The 18,319-nt window shown below is 44.5% G+C and overlaps 1 protein-coding gene across 3 annotated transcripts; it reads right to left on the reverse strand.

Annotated features, from left to right (window-relative positions):
• Nucleotides 1-35: 35 nt before the first annotated feature.
• Nucleotides 36-17,627, reverse strand: cenpe (centromere protein E). Of its 3 annotated transcripts, XM_076983023.1 has the most exons (57): nt 17,451-17,627; nt 16,972-17,087; nt 16,792-16,881; nt 16,569-16,687; nt 16,316-16,435; nt 16,137-16,218; nt 15,956-16,023; nt 15,792-15,866; nt 15,576-15,627; nt 15,358-15,445; nt 14,873-15,002; nt 14,669-14,788; nt 14,430-14,582; nt 14,196-14,343; nt 14,003-14,102; nt 13,428-13,677; nt 13,207-13,254; nt 12,842-13,051; nt 12,612-12,686; nt 12,452-12,520; nt 12,238-12,369; nt 11,952-12,129; nt 11,691-11,845; nt 11,244-11,537; nt 10,933-11,151; nt 10,640-10,798; nt 10,256-10,465; nt 9,943-10,017; nt 9,782-9,865; nt 9,271-9,564; nt 8,918-9,139; nt 8,754-8,840; nt 8,511-8,585; nt 8,254-8,412; nt 7,947-8,165; nt 7,643-7,861; nt 7,290-7,490; nt 6,611-6,832; nt 6,297-6,476; nt 6,019-6,165; nt 5,576-5,665; nt 5,260-5,343; nt 5,054-5,170; nt 4,754-4,900; nt 4,413-4,568; nt 4,202-4,318; nt 3,869-4,063; nt 3,508-3,723; nt 2,790-2,996; nt 2,499-2,702; nt 2,061-2,207; nt 1,693-1,805; nt 1,462-1,559; nt 1,212-1,323; nt 781-1,046; nt 631-687; nt 36-300 (listed from the first exon to the last, which is right to left on the reverse strand). In XM_076983023.1, exons 1-57 carry the CDS (start codon nt 17,504-17,506, stop codon nt 182-184), a joined length of 8,145 nt encoding a protein of 2,714 aa, XP_076839138.1. In that variant the 5' UTR covers nt 17,507-17,627; the 3' UTR covers nt 36-181. The 3 variants fall into 3 exon arrangements, with proteins under 3 accessions (XP_076839138.1, XP_076839140.1, XP_076839139.1); XM_076983025.1 differs by lacking the exon at nt 9,782-9,865; XM_076983024.1 differs by lacking the exon at nt 631-687.
• Between the last annotated feature and the right edge of the window lie 692 nt (nt 17,628-18,319).

Below are 18,319 nucleotides of genomic sequence, written 5' to 3' on the forward strand. Positions count from 1 at the left end.
TCATGCTGAAAATTGAACAATGTAGTGATGTACTATAGACTGAAACAGAAGTTTATTCCACAAGGACATAAAAACAAAGAACACTCATAAAAACAAGACAATTTTAAAACATAAAAACAAATTTAGAATAGAAAAGACAAACTTAAGACAAACAATTAAAATAGCGGAGAAAAATATAAAATCACTGTGTTGGACAGCCATTTGCATCCATGTTAGTATTGGGTTTCCGGGGAGAGGAGCTTGCCATACGCCACCATTGGTCTGACTCACTAGCGCTGACAGCTGTGCTGGTACTGGCTTCTGAGAACACACAAAAACACAAGCGGACAACCGCAAATGACCAACAATATCTTCAACTGTAAATACAACCGGACAACGGGGGGGGGGGGGGGGGGGGGGGGGGGGTTTGGGAAGCCAAGCCCTGGTTAGTGGAAGGACTGAAAGGACTGTCCCCCTTCTCTGACTCTCAGTGAACAGATCAACTAGGCCCAAACCCCTGCGTGTGAAAACAGCTGTGGAGTTAGACACATATGCAACAGGGCAACCCAAGTGCAGACGTGAAAAACCGTGTGCAAAACCACGACCCTTCATTAAACACCAACCAACCCCACCACAAGCACAATATATTACCCTCATCATCACTTTCAGAAAAATCCGTAGCTGGTTCAGCTGGTTTACATGAGACTTCTGAGAAGAGGGCAAAGTGACAAACCCTCAAGTGACTATTACACCTAAACCAAAGGCCACAAGACCAGGACCCAGAGTGAGGCAGCTACATACCGGGCATGGTTCCAAGGTTGGAGTTATCAAAGAACTGCTTAGGGCACTTGAGTGACATGGGCTCTCCCCCCGTGTGGATGTCGAAGAACTTGCTTTTCGGCGAGTCGAGAAAGGCTTTCTTGGGAGAGTTCACTTCACTCTCCACCAGGGGGGGCTGCCGCTTGGTTGGGGTGTGCGGGGCCTGGGGAGCTTCCTTCCTGCTTCCCCTCAGTTTGTAAGCCCTGTTCTTCCATTTAGTGATTTCTTCTTGTTGCTTGGTCACAAGGCTGAAAATCACAAAATAGGGTTACTTTTATTTTGTTCGTCGCCATCGTCCCCCCCCCCCCCCCCCCCCCCCCCCCCATTTCAAGGGCTCCCATTTTTGCACAACACACTACCCCAAGAGCAACTATTATCTTTAGCATTTAGCACCAATTCTAATCCATGGTTACCTTTCAAAGTGTGCATTTTTCTTGTGTAGCTCCTCAATCTTTTTCTCTTTAACGCAAGCCAGAGCTTTGGTCTGGGTGCCTGCTTTAGAGCAGGCCTCCTCTCCCTCCACGACTGGACAGAACAGCACAACAACCAGCAGGTTAACAAACGGGTCCTTCACGTACATTTGGTGAAGGCACAGCAGTTCGCTGGTTAACACATGAGCTGGTCCTACAAAGGAGTTTGGCGATCTCCAAGAAGCATACTTACATGAATTCTCGTCCTCCTGCTGAGCTTTTCGGAGAGTGTCCTTCAGCTTGCGAATGGCGTCTTCTCTGTGTTCCAGCATGGAATTTAACTGGGCTATTCTACAACACATCAACAACAACAACAACAACTCAGTTGGCTGCCAACCTCACAGGTTGGGTGACTACATCCATGTTTCACCCGCCTTGGTGGAGGATGAAACAGGCGCAGTAAAAGGAACTATGGACCCCTCACTCTTTTTCGTGGGCTGTAGTTACAGCAATGTGGTCCAGCTCCATCTTCACCAGTTTATCTTTTATGGCCTCCATTTCAGCAGCACTAGGGGGCATCTTCGTCTTTGCTAAGGCCTGGACATTAAAAGAAATGTTTGATTTAAATCTGATCAAAATGTGCTAAAAAACTGCAAAACGTGGTCCATTTGGAAGGGGGGGGGGGTGGCTAAATGCAACTGTGCCCCAACCGTATACCTACATGTCTGTGCACGAAGAAGCAGAAGAGGAAAACCAAATCAACAAATCCATGAATGGGCAAAAACAAACAAAAAAGACCAAACATTTTACCATCCAATATTCAATACCATGCAAACATCCAACACCAACTACCTCAGATTTTTTCAGCTTTTCCTGCAGGTTCTCAATAAGGATCTCCTTCTCCTTTAGATTTGAGTGCAGTTCTTGAAGCTTCTCAAGATGTTTCTGGCTGGTTTCATCTGCCTGGACTTTCAGCACCTCCATCTTCTGTTGTATCACCTATTGGGCACAATTTTCTTGCTCAAAAGTGGTCAAGTCTAATAACAGAACCAACATTTTAAATGCTAGATAATAACCAAACTGGAACCAATCTGATCAGAATCAAAGCTGCTTCTGCTCTTAATCTACCATGGCCTCCTTTGAAACAGTTATCTTACGGCAGCAGACAGTATCCTCATGGAAATGTGGTCATTGTGGACTGGATGCTTAAATCATGAATAACAGAACAACAAAAAAGCAGATATTACACTAAATCAGAATTCATTCACAGCAGGCTCTTTCCCGTCTTACCTCCATCTGTTTCTGAGTCTGCTGCAGCTGGAGGCAGAGGCGCTGTTTCTCCAGCAGAAGGTCGGCCTCGGTCTTGGGCCGGTCGGTGCCGTTCGCGGGCAGCAAGGCCAGGGTCTCCCTCTGTTCCTCCCGGAACCTCTGCTCCAGCTGGGCCGAGGAGGCCCTCAGCAAGGAAAACGCAGAGTCGTGCTGGTCCAACAGGAGCTGCAGGGTGAGAGGCTCCTCAGGTCAGCGCACGGGATAACACTACGAGCGTTTAAAAATCGAGCAGGAACACGGGTCGGGTCGTACTTGGCACGCTGCTGTCTGGTGCTCAGTCAGGGCTGTGCGGCGAACAAGCTCCCGCTGGACGAACTGCAGAATGGCTGTGGTGTCAGCAGTTCTGGCCAGGGCTCTGGCCTCATCAGCAGCTCGAGCCCGAGCCTGACGGTCCTCAGAGAGAGTGACCGCATGCTTGGCCACCCAATCTTCCAGAACCACCAGGACACTGTTCATATCCTACCAGTGACAGACATGTACAGACAATCTGAAGCACGACACGGACTACAGAGGGCCCGACGAGTATAAAAACCCAATATAAAACAAGATCTACAAAGTCTGATAACTGATTTTATATGATTAAGAATCTTTTCTGAAGAGTCAAGAGTTTTAACTGATATTTGACAACTGACATTTCAAAGTCATATACGACTGTGACTTTCTCAACTCCAGCACCAATAGATCATCTTTCTAATTTAAGCATAAAACAAGCCACTTACTCAACATAATTGCAGTCGTATCAGGATGCAGGGATTCCTTTTTATATGAAGGTCAGCTAATTAGCACCTTTATATTACATTTTCCAAAACCTGAATACTTGCTTTGTTATATAAAACATTTAGAGACATCATCTTTGTTTAATTGGGAAGCCATCAACTGATGACTATAAACCTGTGGACCCTCAATATTGGGCAGTTTTATTGACTAGGCTCCATTGGTCATCTGACTACCCTATTGGAGTTGCACTCACCTGCAGATTCTGCTGGCGTTTTTCCAGCAGGTCCAAGAGTCGCTGGTCCCAGACCTCTTGAAGGTCCTCGCGAAGAATCTGGAGGGGCGTCAAGGGAGCCTGAGTTCGGCGAATCAACACGTCCTGGAACCTCCTCTCCTCAAAGGAGGCCACGTCACGCTGGACTTGGAGCATAAAGTGGGTCTTATAGCGCTGCGCTGATCTCTTTAAGGCCATCTAAGGGGCGTTTGAGAAAGAGCGTTGAGAAAAATTTAATTATTCAATATGTCTTGATTAAGGATTCTCACTCTCCAGCCTAATTTTAATAATTCAATAGGACAAAATTATTTGTGGTTCAAGTGTGTCTGATGTTGATTCCTACCGCAGTTTTTGCAAGCATGTATTTAAGCTGAATTGTTTTTGTGGACAGTTCATCGAGCGCTGATCTGTGGGATTTCGATACATGTGGAAACAGCTGACAGAAGAAGGTCTGCTCGTTGGAGATGTGGCCGTCGTCTCCAAGATGATCTTTAAGTGATGGATGGTCAATGATGCTCTGAAGCTTCATGAAGGCAGACTTTGAGGGAGTTAAAATATACATTATTTGTACAAATCCAGTTTGGTATTACCTAGAAACACTGATCCACAGCCATATGGATAAATGTACCGCTACAAGCTCAGTAATCAAACAAATTAAACAATAAAATAAACTTACCTTAAGTTTCTCATTCAAAGATTCGATCTCGGAAACGACCTTCAATGCTCTTTGGTTAGAGGCCACAGTGGTCTGTTCATTCACGTTAGTGACTGTAGGATTTACCTCATGAAGAGACTGGAGTGTGGGAAACATGAAAACAAGTTGATAAAAAACAGTCCAAAAAGTACTTCTATGAGAAGTAAAGGAAAAAAGTGGTGCTGTTCTTTACCTCCTCCATTTTGTCATCCAGCTCCCTCCTGAGTTGGTCTCGCTCCTCTCTGACCCCCTTCAAGGCCTCCAGGAGCTGCTCGGAGTTCGTCTTTTCATCCTGTAGCTGGTCCCTGACGCTACCAAGACACTCGAGCTCTTCAGTCAACTGGTGTCTCTAGAAATTGATAAAGCCCATTTTAGAGAATGAATGAGACTGTTCATAAGTGGCAAAGCATGGAGAAAATGCAACCATTGCTTAAATGCAAAAGACACAGAAATTCCAAACACAGAACAGTTAAAATAGCAGATCCATGTTCTTTAACGATCACTACCCTTCAGCTCCGTGCTGAACTAACTCACCTCAGCCCTGGCACACTCGAGCATGTCGTGGAGTTTCTCGTTTTCTTCCTCGAGAGAACTGAAGCAAGACTGAAGAGTCTGCAGTTCTGTGCCGAGCTGATCTCTCGAGCCTCTCAAAGACAAAAGCTCTTCGTTCAACTGGCTCAACTAAACGGAGAAACAGAAAAAGCAAAGCAAAAATAAGTAGATGAATAGCGCACAGCGCGTTACGTGCCCGACTTGTACCTGTCCGAGTTCTGTGTGTGCGCACGTGTGAGTGTTTGCGCACAGTGTGATAAGTGTGAGCTGAGCAGCGCGTACCTGCTCCTGAAGCTGAGCCCGTGTCTCAGCACTCTGGGCCACCAGGTCTGCATTCTCCTTCCCGCTCTGCTTCAGCTCCTCCTTGGTGGAATGAAGCAGCTTCTGATAGGTTTTTGACTGAAACACAGGGAAGTGAGTTATGTTCAGTTATGGAGATTGAGGGTAAAACTCCAACTTGGCAACCCCACCCATTCGAAAGGACTCACCATTTCAGCTGCCTCATGGAGATCTTTTCTGAGCACCGTTCTCTCGTTTCTCAAAGACTCAATCTCCTCCCCAAGGGCTTGCATCTAGAAGGAAGCATGCAAGCATTTTACAAGCGTCACACAGACATCACCAAATGGTATATCCGAACTCGGAGCACCCGCAAAATGTGTTACTCGGGGTCCAAGTACAGACAACAATAAATTGAGCAGTACAAGAAATATATATAAATGAAATTATTTGAGTGCCCCGCGTAGTTAAATGTTGCTCTATACCTTTAAGTAAAAGAAAAAAAAAAAGGAGAGATTTTTCACTGACCTGTTGAAGCTGAGCTTCTTGCATTTCTCCAACACTCCGTTCTGAACCATGAGGTTTATGGTGCTTCATTTCACTCTGCGCTTGAATGAGCTACAGGAGAGAGAACCGTTTAAATCAGCTACAATATGCAACATACAAGAATAAAACAAGCCACATACTATAAAAAACTGGGAAATTAACCTTTCACCCAAAACCATTAAGAAAATGTGCCAAATTGTTCCCCTCATACCATAGCATGAACACTTGGGGATTTAGAACTGAAATATCAAAGGTAGTGACTGCCACTATAATATGGAAAATGTGTTCCTTGTAGATCACCGTAAGTCCTAGTACACAGTGCTTTATAGGGCCTTCCAGGATGAAGCAGGCTAAACTGTTCCAGAGACAGGCAGAGAGTAGACTGTAATACCTCACAGCACTGATCATTATAGGCACACTCATACCTGTCTTACACCTTGCAGTAGCTCCTGGAGGTGGTTTCCCTTGTCATTAAAATCAGACAGAGCAGAGCTGTTGGAGATGCTACATGAAGCATCTTTCCTTAACACATGGTCTGTCTGAGCCACCTGAAGTTCCATCAACTGCTTTAACTGTAAATGCAACGCAGGAAAAGCGGAGAGTTACCAACAATCGCCAAACCCTGTACACTGATGCTCTCCCCTTAAGAATTGAGGGTAAAATGTTTATACCAATTAGCTACTAAAAGTACTTTGTTCCTTACGGTCTCATCCTTCTTATCCAGATCGGTCTTAAGCTGGTTGTTGTTCTGCTTTAGTTCCTGGAGAACATTCAGAAGCTGATCTCGTTCTTCAGTCAAAGACGCGAAGTTCGCTTGAACACTCTCCAAAAGGCGATCTTTCTCAGCAAGAGCACCGAGCACTTCCTCCCTCAGACGAGTTATCTGCAGAAGAAACAGATCAGCATTTAAAGCCACTGGGAGAGTTCATTTCTGTGATTCAACCAAAGCACAAAAAAACACATTTGTGGACCAAAGGAGGATTACACAGACACAAGGAAAAGGCCCACTGGTCTCACCATGGCTTCCTTCTCCTCCAGTTCCTTCTTCAACTGGTTCATCTCCTCTCTCAGGCCCTGCAGTGTGTCCAGAAGCTGGTCCCGGTCCTCAGTTACAGAGGCAAGGTCAACTTGAAGCTGCTCAATTGTGGCCATATTAGCAAGGTCATCTTTGGTTTTCTCAGACTGAATACGGTCGTTGTCGGCAGCTGTGGACTTTAGTTCTTCTCTTAACTGCGACATCTGTGATAAAGTCCATGTAGATTTGTAACTATTGTAATGTGGATGTGCACAAACAAATTGTGAACTAAAATCCAATTACATTGTCTGGCTATTTTTGGCACCGTTAGCAAGGTCCTCATAGCTTTTTACAACCAACGTAGAAAAATAATAATGCAGTTTTCATCACTTAACAACTGGTCTACTTTCAACATGTTTATGCTGGATCCAAAAAGCTTTCAAGTCACCAGCCTGTGTGACTTGAAAAAAAGATTTTGGCACCTGAGGGTTGTTCAAAGTCACAACCTATTTAATTGCAAAGAAAGTCATGGCCAGTAAAACTGGGTCAGGATTAGTACATGGCCCAAGGATATATAGACTGTAGTTTAATGTAGACAGTTTTCTTTCATCCTGAAGAATAACAGACAGAAATTACTTGAGGACCTACACCTTTTTCAAGTTTCCAAAGCTCAGTTCATACCTTCTCTCTCTCCTCCCACAGGTCCATCTTCATTTGTTCATTCTCCTCTCTGATCTGGTCTCTCTCTTGAGTCAGAGACTTGATAGTCATATTACATGTCTCCAACTCTGCCTCGTAATCTAGGACAAACTTCGAATTTTCAGCCAGCTGATGGTCCTTCTGAGCAGTAGTGGACAGAAGTTCGTCCCTCAACTGCATTATCTGTAATGTTTAAATGTCAGAATTACATCTTAACATGAGGTTCAAGAGTGTGATTTCTTCATCCTGCCAGTGAGATTTTCATAAAGGAAAGAAACAAAATATATACAAATAACAGAGGAGGAATGACTTTCGGAGACACACAAATGTCTTACCGTCTCATCTCTGTCTTCCAGGTCCCTTCTCATTTTGTTCTTGTCTTCTCGCAGTCCCTGCAGTATCTCCAGGAGCTGGTCTCTCTCCTCACCGAGCGCACCGAGGGTGGCCTGGACCCTTTCCAGGGCACCGTCCTCCATACCGTCTTTAGCGCTCGAAGACAAAAGTTGGTCTCTCTCAGCGCTAGCCGCCCGAAGCTCCTCTCTCAACTGCAGAACCTGCGAAGGCGACGCTGCAGTTAAGCACACGCACTCGTTCCACTATACAGAGCAGCTTCACCAGAACAAACACTCCAGTTCTGACCAGGACGTCCTTCTCCTCCACGTCCGTCTTCAGTTGGTTCCTCTCTTCCCTCAGTCCATGCAGTATCTCCAGGAGCTGGTCTCTCTCCTCAGTGATGGAGGTGATGGTAACCTGTGCCCTCTCCAGCTCTGATGCCTTCAGCCCGTTTTCGGCTCTCTCAGAGAGGAGCGCGTTCTTCTCATCGTACACGGCCTGCAGCTCTTCATTCAACTGCCTAATCTGGAAGTAGTTGAAGAGATAATGCATTAGATCTCAGGACTCAGCGAGAAGACCAATATCGTAACTGAATATACATAATAAATATTACCTGGTTTTTTAGATCTTCCAGAAGCACGTACTCTTCATTTCCAGAGTGGCTGAGATTGGACTCCAGCTGAACCCTTTGTAATTCTAGATCACGGATTTTCTCCTGAAGCTCTTTGACATTCTCCAGTGCCCCTCTCAATTCAGCTTGATTTTCAATCATCTACATCAAATAAAAACATCCATCCATAATAAAGTAAGTTGCGCACACACACCCCCCTATATATATCTACACACACAAATCCACAACACAATCATTACCATCTCCACATTCTCCTGCAGATCTGTCTTCATCTGCTGGTTTTTCTCGGTCAGCGCTTCAAGACGTTCCTGCAGCTGTTGGAGCAAGTGAATGGGATAAACACCAACAACCAAAACCTTTTATAACGACATTTACATTTACAGAAAACGTGCGCACGCCCAAGCAAACGAAGACCACATCTCTAAAAGCCACGCTACACGTATAACTTCCCAAAAAAGTTCAGTCAGCCATGTCCTACTCACTTGCTGAACCATTTCGTCTTGCGGGCCGGTGGCTCCTTCGTCTGTGTGGAGCTCTTTCTGCTTCAGCTCATCTTGGACCTGTACGAGCTGGAGTAAAACCCATCGGTCAAGCCCAGGTTCCACACGGACGCTGTGCTGCCTACCGTCATTAAAACCTCACATACCATGTCGTTGCTCTCGTCCAGCTCCCTCTTCAGCTGCCTGTGCTCCGTCCTGAGGGCTTGGAGGATCTCTTGAAGCTGGTCTCGCTCCTCCGTCAGCGAATTAACAGTTGCGCAAAGAACGTCCACCTCCTCTGGGCATTTGGGAGCTTCCTCCACCTTCTTGGACAGAAGCTTCTCCCTTTCACAACGAAGAGATTCAAGCTCTTCGCCCAGCTGTGCTGCCTACAGAGAAATCAATAAAATAGATAAATACCCACATATCTGAATTGGTATTCCAATCGATCAACTGGCAATCAATGGCTTTCATCAATCAATCAATTGACGAACGGCTGTAATTTCACACGCAAACTCACCTTCAGGTTTACCTCGTCCAATGACGACAGCAGTCGGTCATTCTCCACGGACAAGCGCTCCACGTCTGCCCGGGCCTTGGCCAGCTGCTCAGAGGTTTCCGTCTGCTGCAGGCCGAGCTGGGCCTCCTTCAGCTGGGAATCGACCAGCTCACTCTCCATTCTCACATGTTCTTCACGAGCCTTCTCCACCTCCTCCTGCAGCCTGGCGCCTTCTTCATTCAAAGCGCTGTGTGTAGTCAGTAGATGAGCCTTCTCGTCTCTCAGAGCACAGAGTGCTTCTGTGAGCTCAGCCACCTGAGAAGGAACCGTTGATGTGTAAAGCGAAAACCAGACATTCTGCACAAGTGTGGCTGATTATTAACCATTTATTAAACTTTTTAGCACATGTAATTCAAGGTGTTTTAAATGAAACAAATACAGACATTCAATTACCCGTTGAATATCTGTACCTTCTAAATTTGCTTTCATAATATTAGGAGACAAGACAAGACATTTAACTTCAGAAAATCACCTTTTCCGACATGCCCTCAAGTTCCTTCCTCAGTTGGGAATTCTCCTGTATTAATTCTTCAGTCTCCTTCCTCAGATCCTGAATCTATATAGAAGTCTGAACTGAGTTATTTGTTCCACGCTGGATGCCCAGACTCATGACTTGTTCATGATTTCACAGACCTGTTGAAGCAGAGACTCCTCCTCACCACTACTGCAGCTGGAGACGGGATGCCGCTCTGTCTGGAAACAGGTGATCTGAGTAGAGAGGCAACGTTTCAACGACTTGGACCCTCAACAGGGAACATCCCTCGAGAGGACGACGTGCCAAAGCAGGCTTTAGACATTCAAATGAACTATTCAAGTATACGGGAAAAGATCCAAGAGTTGCACTGAGCTTACATTAGACTGAGGTTCCATAGGGCTGAAAAAGTACCATTTGGAAACTGAAAATGCCAAGAATCTGTCAGCTAGAGCATACACAGAGGTGCCTTACCAGCTCATCTTTGTCCTTCATCTCTGCCTGCAGCTGGGTCCTCTCCTCTCTCAGACTCCGCAACATCTCCTGAAGCTGATCTCTTTCTTCGGCTAGAGCGTCAACACTGGCACGCATCCTCTCCATCTCCTCTGGGTGACTCGGGGTCTTCTCGGACAGAACGTCTCTCTCCGCACAGACCGACTGGAGCTCCTGCTTTAACTGCTTCACCTGGTGTAAACACACACACACACGGTTCAGTTTTCATACACCGTGAAAACACCAAACCAATGCAATAAATGTTTCATTAAATTAAAAGTTCAAAGTGCCAGTAGCCTCACATTGTGGCTGCACGTATCAGCAATGTATTGAATTTTCAAAAAGAGTAGCCAGGCTTTAAAGAACCTGAGTGTGAAGATCCTCAGTGAGGCTGTGGCAGGTGCCATCAGAGTGGGAGTGTGTGGACTGCAGCTGGGTGTTTCGCTCCTCCAGGTGAAGTATTCTGTCCTGCTGCACCCTCACCTTCTCCAGGGCAGTCCGCAACTCTTCCTGATTTTCAATCATCTGCATTGAAGAAACATGTTAAAGGTAGGATTTGCACAGCTCTTTACAAGTTAAGGATCTTAGGAATATTAAGATACATCACTGATGTTCAATGCTTTCATTATAATGAGACACACACTAAAACCATAGCATACCATCTCCACGTTGTCTTCCATATCTCTCTTTAGCTGGTCTCGCTCTTCTGTACAGCTCTGAAGGATCTCCTGAAGCTCATCCCGCTCTTTATTCAGGCGCTCCACCACCAGGCGAAGACCCTGCAGACCCTCTGGGCTGTTCTCCCCGTCCTCAGTTTCTTCAGACACACGGCCATCTTCACGGCGAAGAGATTCAAGTTCTTCACCCAGCTGCAGAGACTATAGTGTAAAAGTACATTTGAATTTACTTCAAACACAAATGAAGTATATATAATTAAATAAATAAAAGCAGACGCAAATAGTAAACCAACCTTCTGGTTGGCCTCTGCCAAGGCACTGTGGAGGTTGTCATTTTCCTGCGAGATGCGTTCCAGGTCCATTTGGACCTTTCTGAGCTGATCCGTGACATCCTTGTGCTGTCGAGTTAGCAGATCCTCCCTCAGTTCTGCATTCGACAAATCCGCCGCCATTTTAACAAAGTCTTCCTGCGCCTTCTCGGACGCCTGTTGAAGTCTCTGATGTTCCTCCGTGGAAATGACCTGAGCAGACAGAAGGGTGTTCCTCTCCTCTCGAACAGCGTTCAGTTCTCCGGTGAGGTCACATACCTACATTATGAAAGCAAAAAACAAAACAAAAGTGTGTGTGTCTTGTAATTTACCAAATTATGCAATGATCATTTTGCAACAATATCTGTAATCTGCTAATCAGCCTAGCACGACTAGATTGAGGCGTATTTGCCGTCCATGCACGGTCCTCACCTGTGTAAACAGGTCGTCTAGTCTGGCAGGAAGATCCTGTAAAGCCTTCATCTCGTCCGCTTTGCTCTTCAAAAGCCTCTCGTTCCCCTGGCTCTTCTCCAGCTCCTTCCTCAACTCGGCAACAGTTTTCTCCAGCGTTATGTTGTCCATTACATCTAGGAAAGACCACGCAAAACGAGCATGATTAATAAAATTGCAATTTCGTCGCAGATGAAAGATTTTTCATTCTGTTGGATGCACAGCAGAAGTGCCAGCACCCACTCTTAGGAACTTTGCCGTCCAGAAGAGCGGTGATCTTTGTGTTCTCGTCAAAAGCCCCGAGCAGCTCTTTCTGAAGGTCAGTCTGCATTCTCTTAAAACGGGACTTCTCATTCTCAAGCTGGGTCTGCAGACCTTTGACCTCACTCTCCATTCGGTTATATTCCGCAGTCAAGGTCGCCTGAGGAGTAGGAGAAACACCCGGCGCTCAGTATCAGTGCACAAACTGCATGAAGGAAAACCTCCTCGTTGGGGAGAGGTTTCGTTTGAATGGGGAGAAGATCCTTACATCTCTCTCCTTGAGAGCCAGGTTCTCACTGCGCAGAAAAGCCCACTCCTTTTTGGTTTGGAGGCTAAGACCTTCTGCATCATCCAGAGAACGTCGGAGCTGCGTTACCTCCTGCATGAGATCCTTACCGTTCTGCACAACAATGGTGACGATGATTATTATTAAAAGTTACATTAAGAGATTTAAGCAATTATTTACAAAAATGTTTACAAACCATAGTCTGCAGTTCAGACAGCAGGGTGTCCTTCTTCTTCAGCTGCTCCGACGCTAGCTCCAGGTCAGCCTAAAGTGCAAAGCACCTTCCTTTAGTTTAGTGCCGAATAATGAAGGGGTAACCATGACGGACAAATAAAGAAAAACACACAAGAGCAGACCTTAAGATTTTGGATCAGCTCTTCTGCCTTTGCAGAGGCCATCGTCAGTTCAGAGATTTTATCCTCCAACTCTTTCTGAAATATTAAAGGATACAAACGCTCAAAAACATAAAAGGGGGGGGGGACCGCATTTCTACAAAGGAACGCCATGCTGCAGATATACTGACGACAAAGTAAAGCACAGCACACCCTTTAAACCCCACGCCACACGGAGAACCAAAACCAAGAACCTCGTAATCCCGCTTGCTCTCCTCCTCCAGCTGCTCAAATTCATCAGCATCTTTCCTCTCCTCAATGTCCTTCAGGAGTGACTGTTTGTCTTCACGCAGAGTGTCTTTGTCCTTCAGCAGTGCCTCGTTGTCCTGCTTCAGTCTCTCCATGTCTTCAGTAAGCAGCTCCAGGGTTTGTTTCAGCATGTCACACTCCGTAGCAATACTCTCCTGTTCTCACACATATAACCACTAGTCAGTGTACACTCAAGCACATCGGTATGGAATGTACCATTATCTGTTAAGCTACAATACACTATTTTGACAATGTACCCCCCCCCCCCCCCCCAAATATGTATAAAGAGACCCTTGAAGATGGCCCTCACCTTTTCAAAGCTCAGAGTCTCACAAAGCTGGATGGTCTCCCCAAGATACTGTTGCAAACAAAGGATAGCCAAGCAACAGTTCAACTTCCGAAGAAATATGTATGTAGTAAGAACGGACACTTCAGGTCAGCCAAAATTTGTGCAAAATGGCCGAAAGCTACTGCAAAAAGTTTACAGTGAAAGCCCATTAAGCATTTAAGTAAAGGGGGTCATGACCCTACCGCTTCACAAGCAGTGTTGACCTTGTCTTGGTGTGAAGGCCTTTCCAACTCTGTGACCTTCAGCTCCAGTGAGGAACACTTCTCCTCCAGCTGCTCCTGCAGGCTCTGCGAGCGTTTCTTGAGCTCGTCCATCTTCTGCTCCAGCTCCAAAGCTTTCGCCTCGGCATTCTGCTTCTCCCGCGTCTCCGTCTCCAGCTGACGCTCCAAGCATTCAATTCTGAACATCAGCTGTGCCGAGTCAGAGGAAACCCTGTTGGGTGGGGTGGAGGGGGTGCGTTAGGTCCTGAGCTCCCATCCTTGTGTTAGGCAAATGTACACCACCACAACCAGGAAAAGTGCAACAAGAACCAACTGCAGCAAAAGTGGTAGTGGGATAGAGATCAGTCAGGAGGGTGAAAGGGCGTTCTGGCCACCGTGTTGGTGAACTGGCTCTTTGGTGTGGTAGTCAGAGCACACACGTCACCTGGAAGAGCTGGGTTCAAAGCCAGGCATGGTTGGCACCCTCCACCTTTTGCTGTTTTTTAATACCAGAACTTAGTGTTGAAACTGTTGTTGAAATGCTGAAGATCCCTCACCCCTCTCCAGAGCTACGCATGGTGACGTTCTGGCACATCTCCATTTCGATGGAGGTATCCTCCGTTGTACTGTAAAAGCATCTGTCAAAATCATCCATGTCTGAAAACACAAGGAAAAAAAAAACTGCATTGGTAACAAAGTATTAATTGTATATGATTTTAAAAAATATATATAATGCTGCAGGAATGCTACCTTCTACTTCCTCGTTAACGGTCATGTCAGCTCTCCTCTTTTTGAAAAAGGGCTCAGCAAAACTCAGGTCAGCAGATCCATGCTCTTCCTCCCTTAACTGGGCCGATCGTAGGAGTTTTCCACCCCACGTCACCCTTCTCTTGGGATGCTTTGGGTAGAGATCAAAGAGAGTCATCCCTGGACATCGGCACTGAAGAACAGAAACAATATCGAGAACTCCCCCAAAGCCGTTACCTTCTGAACTTGAACCACATTTGATGCTGTTACCAAAAGCTTCGTCAGGTTCCTGATTCTGTCGGATTGCTCTCTCTGTAGTTGATCCTTCTCTTGAAGGAGCTGGAACAGGGTCTCCTTCTCAGTCACAGTTGTTTGGGTAACTGAAGAAACCTGAAAACGGTACAACAGATCATGACAAATTTGTGGATTTGAGCAGATGCAGAACAGAAGAACTCTACATTAGGGATCTGGCTTGCCTCGTGAAGACGGCGCTTCAGGTCCACAATCTCATTGCGATACCTTCGCAAAAGAGCACCATCATCAGAGACCTCCGTAACGTGTGGGTCATTCTTCATACGCTTTGCTGCGCTAGCAAACTTTGGGAAAAGACACATGAGCCATCGCATTCAACCGAATTCCTAGATCGCGTTCTTAAAAAGCATGTGTACCATAACACCTACCTGTAAAGTGCTCAAAGTTTCATCTACAGTGGCAGGGGTGATGGTGCAAATGATGACTGTTTTAGCATTACCACCCAGAGAATTTTGGAGAATACGGGTTAGCTTGCTGTCTCTGTAGTTTGTGAAACCCCTTTGGAATGAAATATTTTGGTTGATTAATAAAAAGCTCAATCCTTAGACATTTCTACCAATTCTAACATATCTCTCACTATCTAAAGAAAATACCATAATTGTAGACAGCTTTTAAATCAATTTACAAAATAAATGTGATATAATGGATATCAAAAGCATCTCTAACTCGTGAAAACTGGACAATCAACAATCATACACTCTTAACTCTAAGCAAAATGTGTCTGCCAACAACGCAGGAAGTATAATGTGGTCAGGACCAAAATAACCCTTTACAACTTTCCCTCCCAAAAGTTTATGATTTAAAGCAGTAGACATTATGAGATTGTCTGCGGGCTGGGGCTTGTGATTCGTACTTCTGGCTCTCATCAGACAGTTTCTTGATAACTTGTCCCAAAGTGAACAGACTGCGGTTGATATTGCAGCCTTCTTTGAAACGGGTTCCTGTAACGCAGAAATAAAATAACGGCACCGAGTATTAAAGTCTACGACTCCAACACAAATATTTGTGAATCCTAATGTGTGACAAAAACACTGTGCACATTAACAGGACTTTAAAATCAGCATAACGAACCCTCTGCTCCGGTTTGACTGGCTCGCTCAGCCCCAGCAAGATCCACCAAATTCTTTAAAATAGAAGAAAAAAAGATAAAGAAACAGATAAACAAGTTATGAACATCAATACTTTATTAATCTTAAACACTGAATATTAACTGGATTACAAACTCGACGCTGTTAGAACTCTATGAACGTTACTTAATGATGTCCCTAGTTTTGAATTTAAAAGTACCAAATGGGAGACGATGATGGCTCCGTCTGCGTTTTCACCAGACACCGGGTCACTCCTCTCTCTACTCTCCAAGATCTGCCAAGAGAGGGATACATTCATGAACGTTCATGAGCGTGCAGCAGATAGCGAGGCTAAAGGCCACCGGTATCCATCAGAATTCTCACCATGCGGAATATGGTGTGTGAGCGACTGCTCCGTTGATTCATTTTGGTCTTCCCATAATGACGGTTTTCTAAGAAGATTTTGAAAAATGACAAACGATTGTAAGGGTGCACTGGAAAAGCAACTTGAGTATATCTTCTGCACTTAAAGCTGCTGTGATGGTAAGATGGAGGAGCTAGTTACTTTCTCCTTTACGGATCCAGGCTAGGGCTTGCTCCGGAGACGTCACCAGCTCTTCTGTCAAGTCGGCCACGTAGACATTTTTCTGTGGATGTCCAAAGCAGAGAACATAAAGCCATGACATATATTTACACTTGCATAATACACATTCACAATATAAATGCAGCGATTACAGAACTCACATAGTTTCCTTCACGGATTTCCAGTGGTTTTCTTTTCCAGCTGTCGCACAGTAGATCTGTGACCGTTTCATTGTATATTTCCATGTAGCTCACTCTGAGAAGAAACTCCTTCTTTGGACACTAGGTATATTGACCAGAAAAGCATTACAATAAAACCCTGCAGATCTTACAGATCTCACATTAACTGTATTCTTGAAGTAAAACAAAATTGTATTTATGCTAGCTATAACTAATCAATATTTTCGGAACTTACATTATTAATCGTTTGAAAAACATCGGTCATGGCAAGAGGTATCACCCCAGGAGTGAGGTCACTGCCCATCATGGTAAAAGTCTTTCCAGAAGAAGTCTGACCATAGGCAAATATAGTTCCTGAAATGGGAGCGGGGTCAGAATCAAAACATTGACACACAATGTATGACCATATGTTCGAGATAAAACGAGATGTTTTGCAGAAGTCACGGTTTTAAATGTACCATTGTATCCTTCAACTGCAGACACGACGAGGGGCTTGGCTATGTCTTGATAGAGTTGACTGGTGGTCTCATCTGCACTAAAAACGCGGTCTAAAGATTTGGAAGTCACATAATAAACAGACGTCAGATAATATCAGTAGATTCCCATACTCAACTCAAAAATATAGAAGGCAACCGTACCAAACCCAAAGCTTTTAGTGAGGTTCCCATCATCGTCAGTCTGGTGAATAACTTGCTTGTCAGCCTTCCAATATAGCTGTGTAGGCTCTTCTGCATTCTCTACCGTCGCCTCTTCCCTACAACATCCCATACATCATTTGAGCAACACAATAATGAAAATATTGCACTAAAAACACGAAAACCCCATCTAACCTAACTAGATAAGAGAGCTTGCTATGGCGTCCTAGTCTCGGGCAAGCAATCTGAGAGGATCAGTACGCAAACTAGTGAACGTTACGCATGTTAAAATACAACAGAGATGTTACATTTTAGTTAACTCGCTAGCTAGATGACTAAAATGAATATTCAGTTATGTTAACTTGCAACGTTGGTGAGTTAACTTGGTGAGTTAGCTGAGATAGCTAAAGGGCGGAAATCGCTCAAATTAATATACCTAACCTAGCTAGCAAAAAGATTATAGTGCAAAATATGTTTCTCACCTCTTTATAAGGGGTCTAACCCGAACACAAACTTTAACGGCTGACTCTTCAGTCATTTTTCCCTCATGCCCACTCTCTCCTCACGGGAAGTTGTGTAGGAATAGCTAGGTCACCTAGCCGGCTAGCCAACTTATTTGCGTTACTGACTTGCTGAATAACTGTTTTCAAACCTGTGCGCTGGTTACGGTTTAAAATTCTTCTCGACATTTAATTGGACAACGTCATCAGACCTCCGTCCTATCATAAAACCCTTCACGTTCCTACCGTTTGTCAGCTGAGAGCGCTTAAGAAAATAAAAGTCATAAACAAATAACCGATTTAACGTGTCTAAAAATAAATAATTTTTATTGTAAAATTATCATCATATAAGGAAGCACAAGCATTTTCTCTGTTTAAGCATCAACACCTTTCTTGTAATTGTTTATTTCTTCACAACTATTTAAAACCTTAAATCACCTTAAATAGTACTGGAGATTATAACAAGAGAATAACTAAATTAAGGTTGTTGAAACATTTGAGAGTTAATGGAATACATACATTTGAACTGGCATCAAATACAAGATTAAAATAATATGCGAAATATGGCAAAAACAAAATTCAATACTTGAGGGCTTCTTCACTTCTTTGTTATCCACCTTGGCAAGGAAGAGGACATGTTTTTCTTTAGTTTGGGCATTACAAAAACAGTTGGTTTGTTGCTTGGTTGAAGGTAATGTCAACATCAAAGATAACTTTAGAGTGAAACACTTATGGAAAAAAGTTAAAAGTTAAATGAGAAATTATTAGTAATTAGTAAGAAATTGATGCAATCTAAAAAAACTCATATCTTCACATTGAGTTCATATCTTCATGAATGAATGAATGATGTT

This window comes from Brachyhypopomus gauderio, chromosome 20 (assembly GCF_052324685.1).
Source record: "Brachyhypopomus gauderio isolate BG-103 chromosome 20, BGAUD_0.2, whole genome shotgun sequence".
NCBI lineage: Eukaryota > Metazoa > Chordata > Actinopteri > Gymnotiformes > Hypopomidae > Brachyhypopomus > Brachyhypopomus gauderio.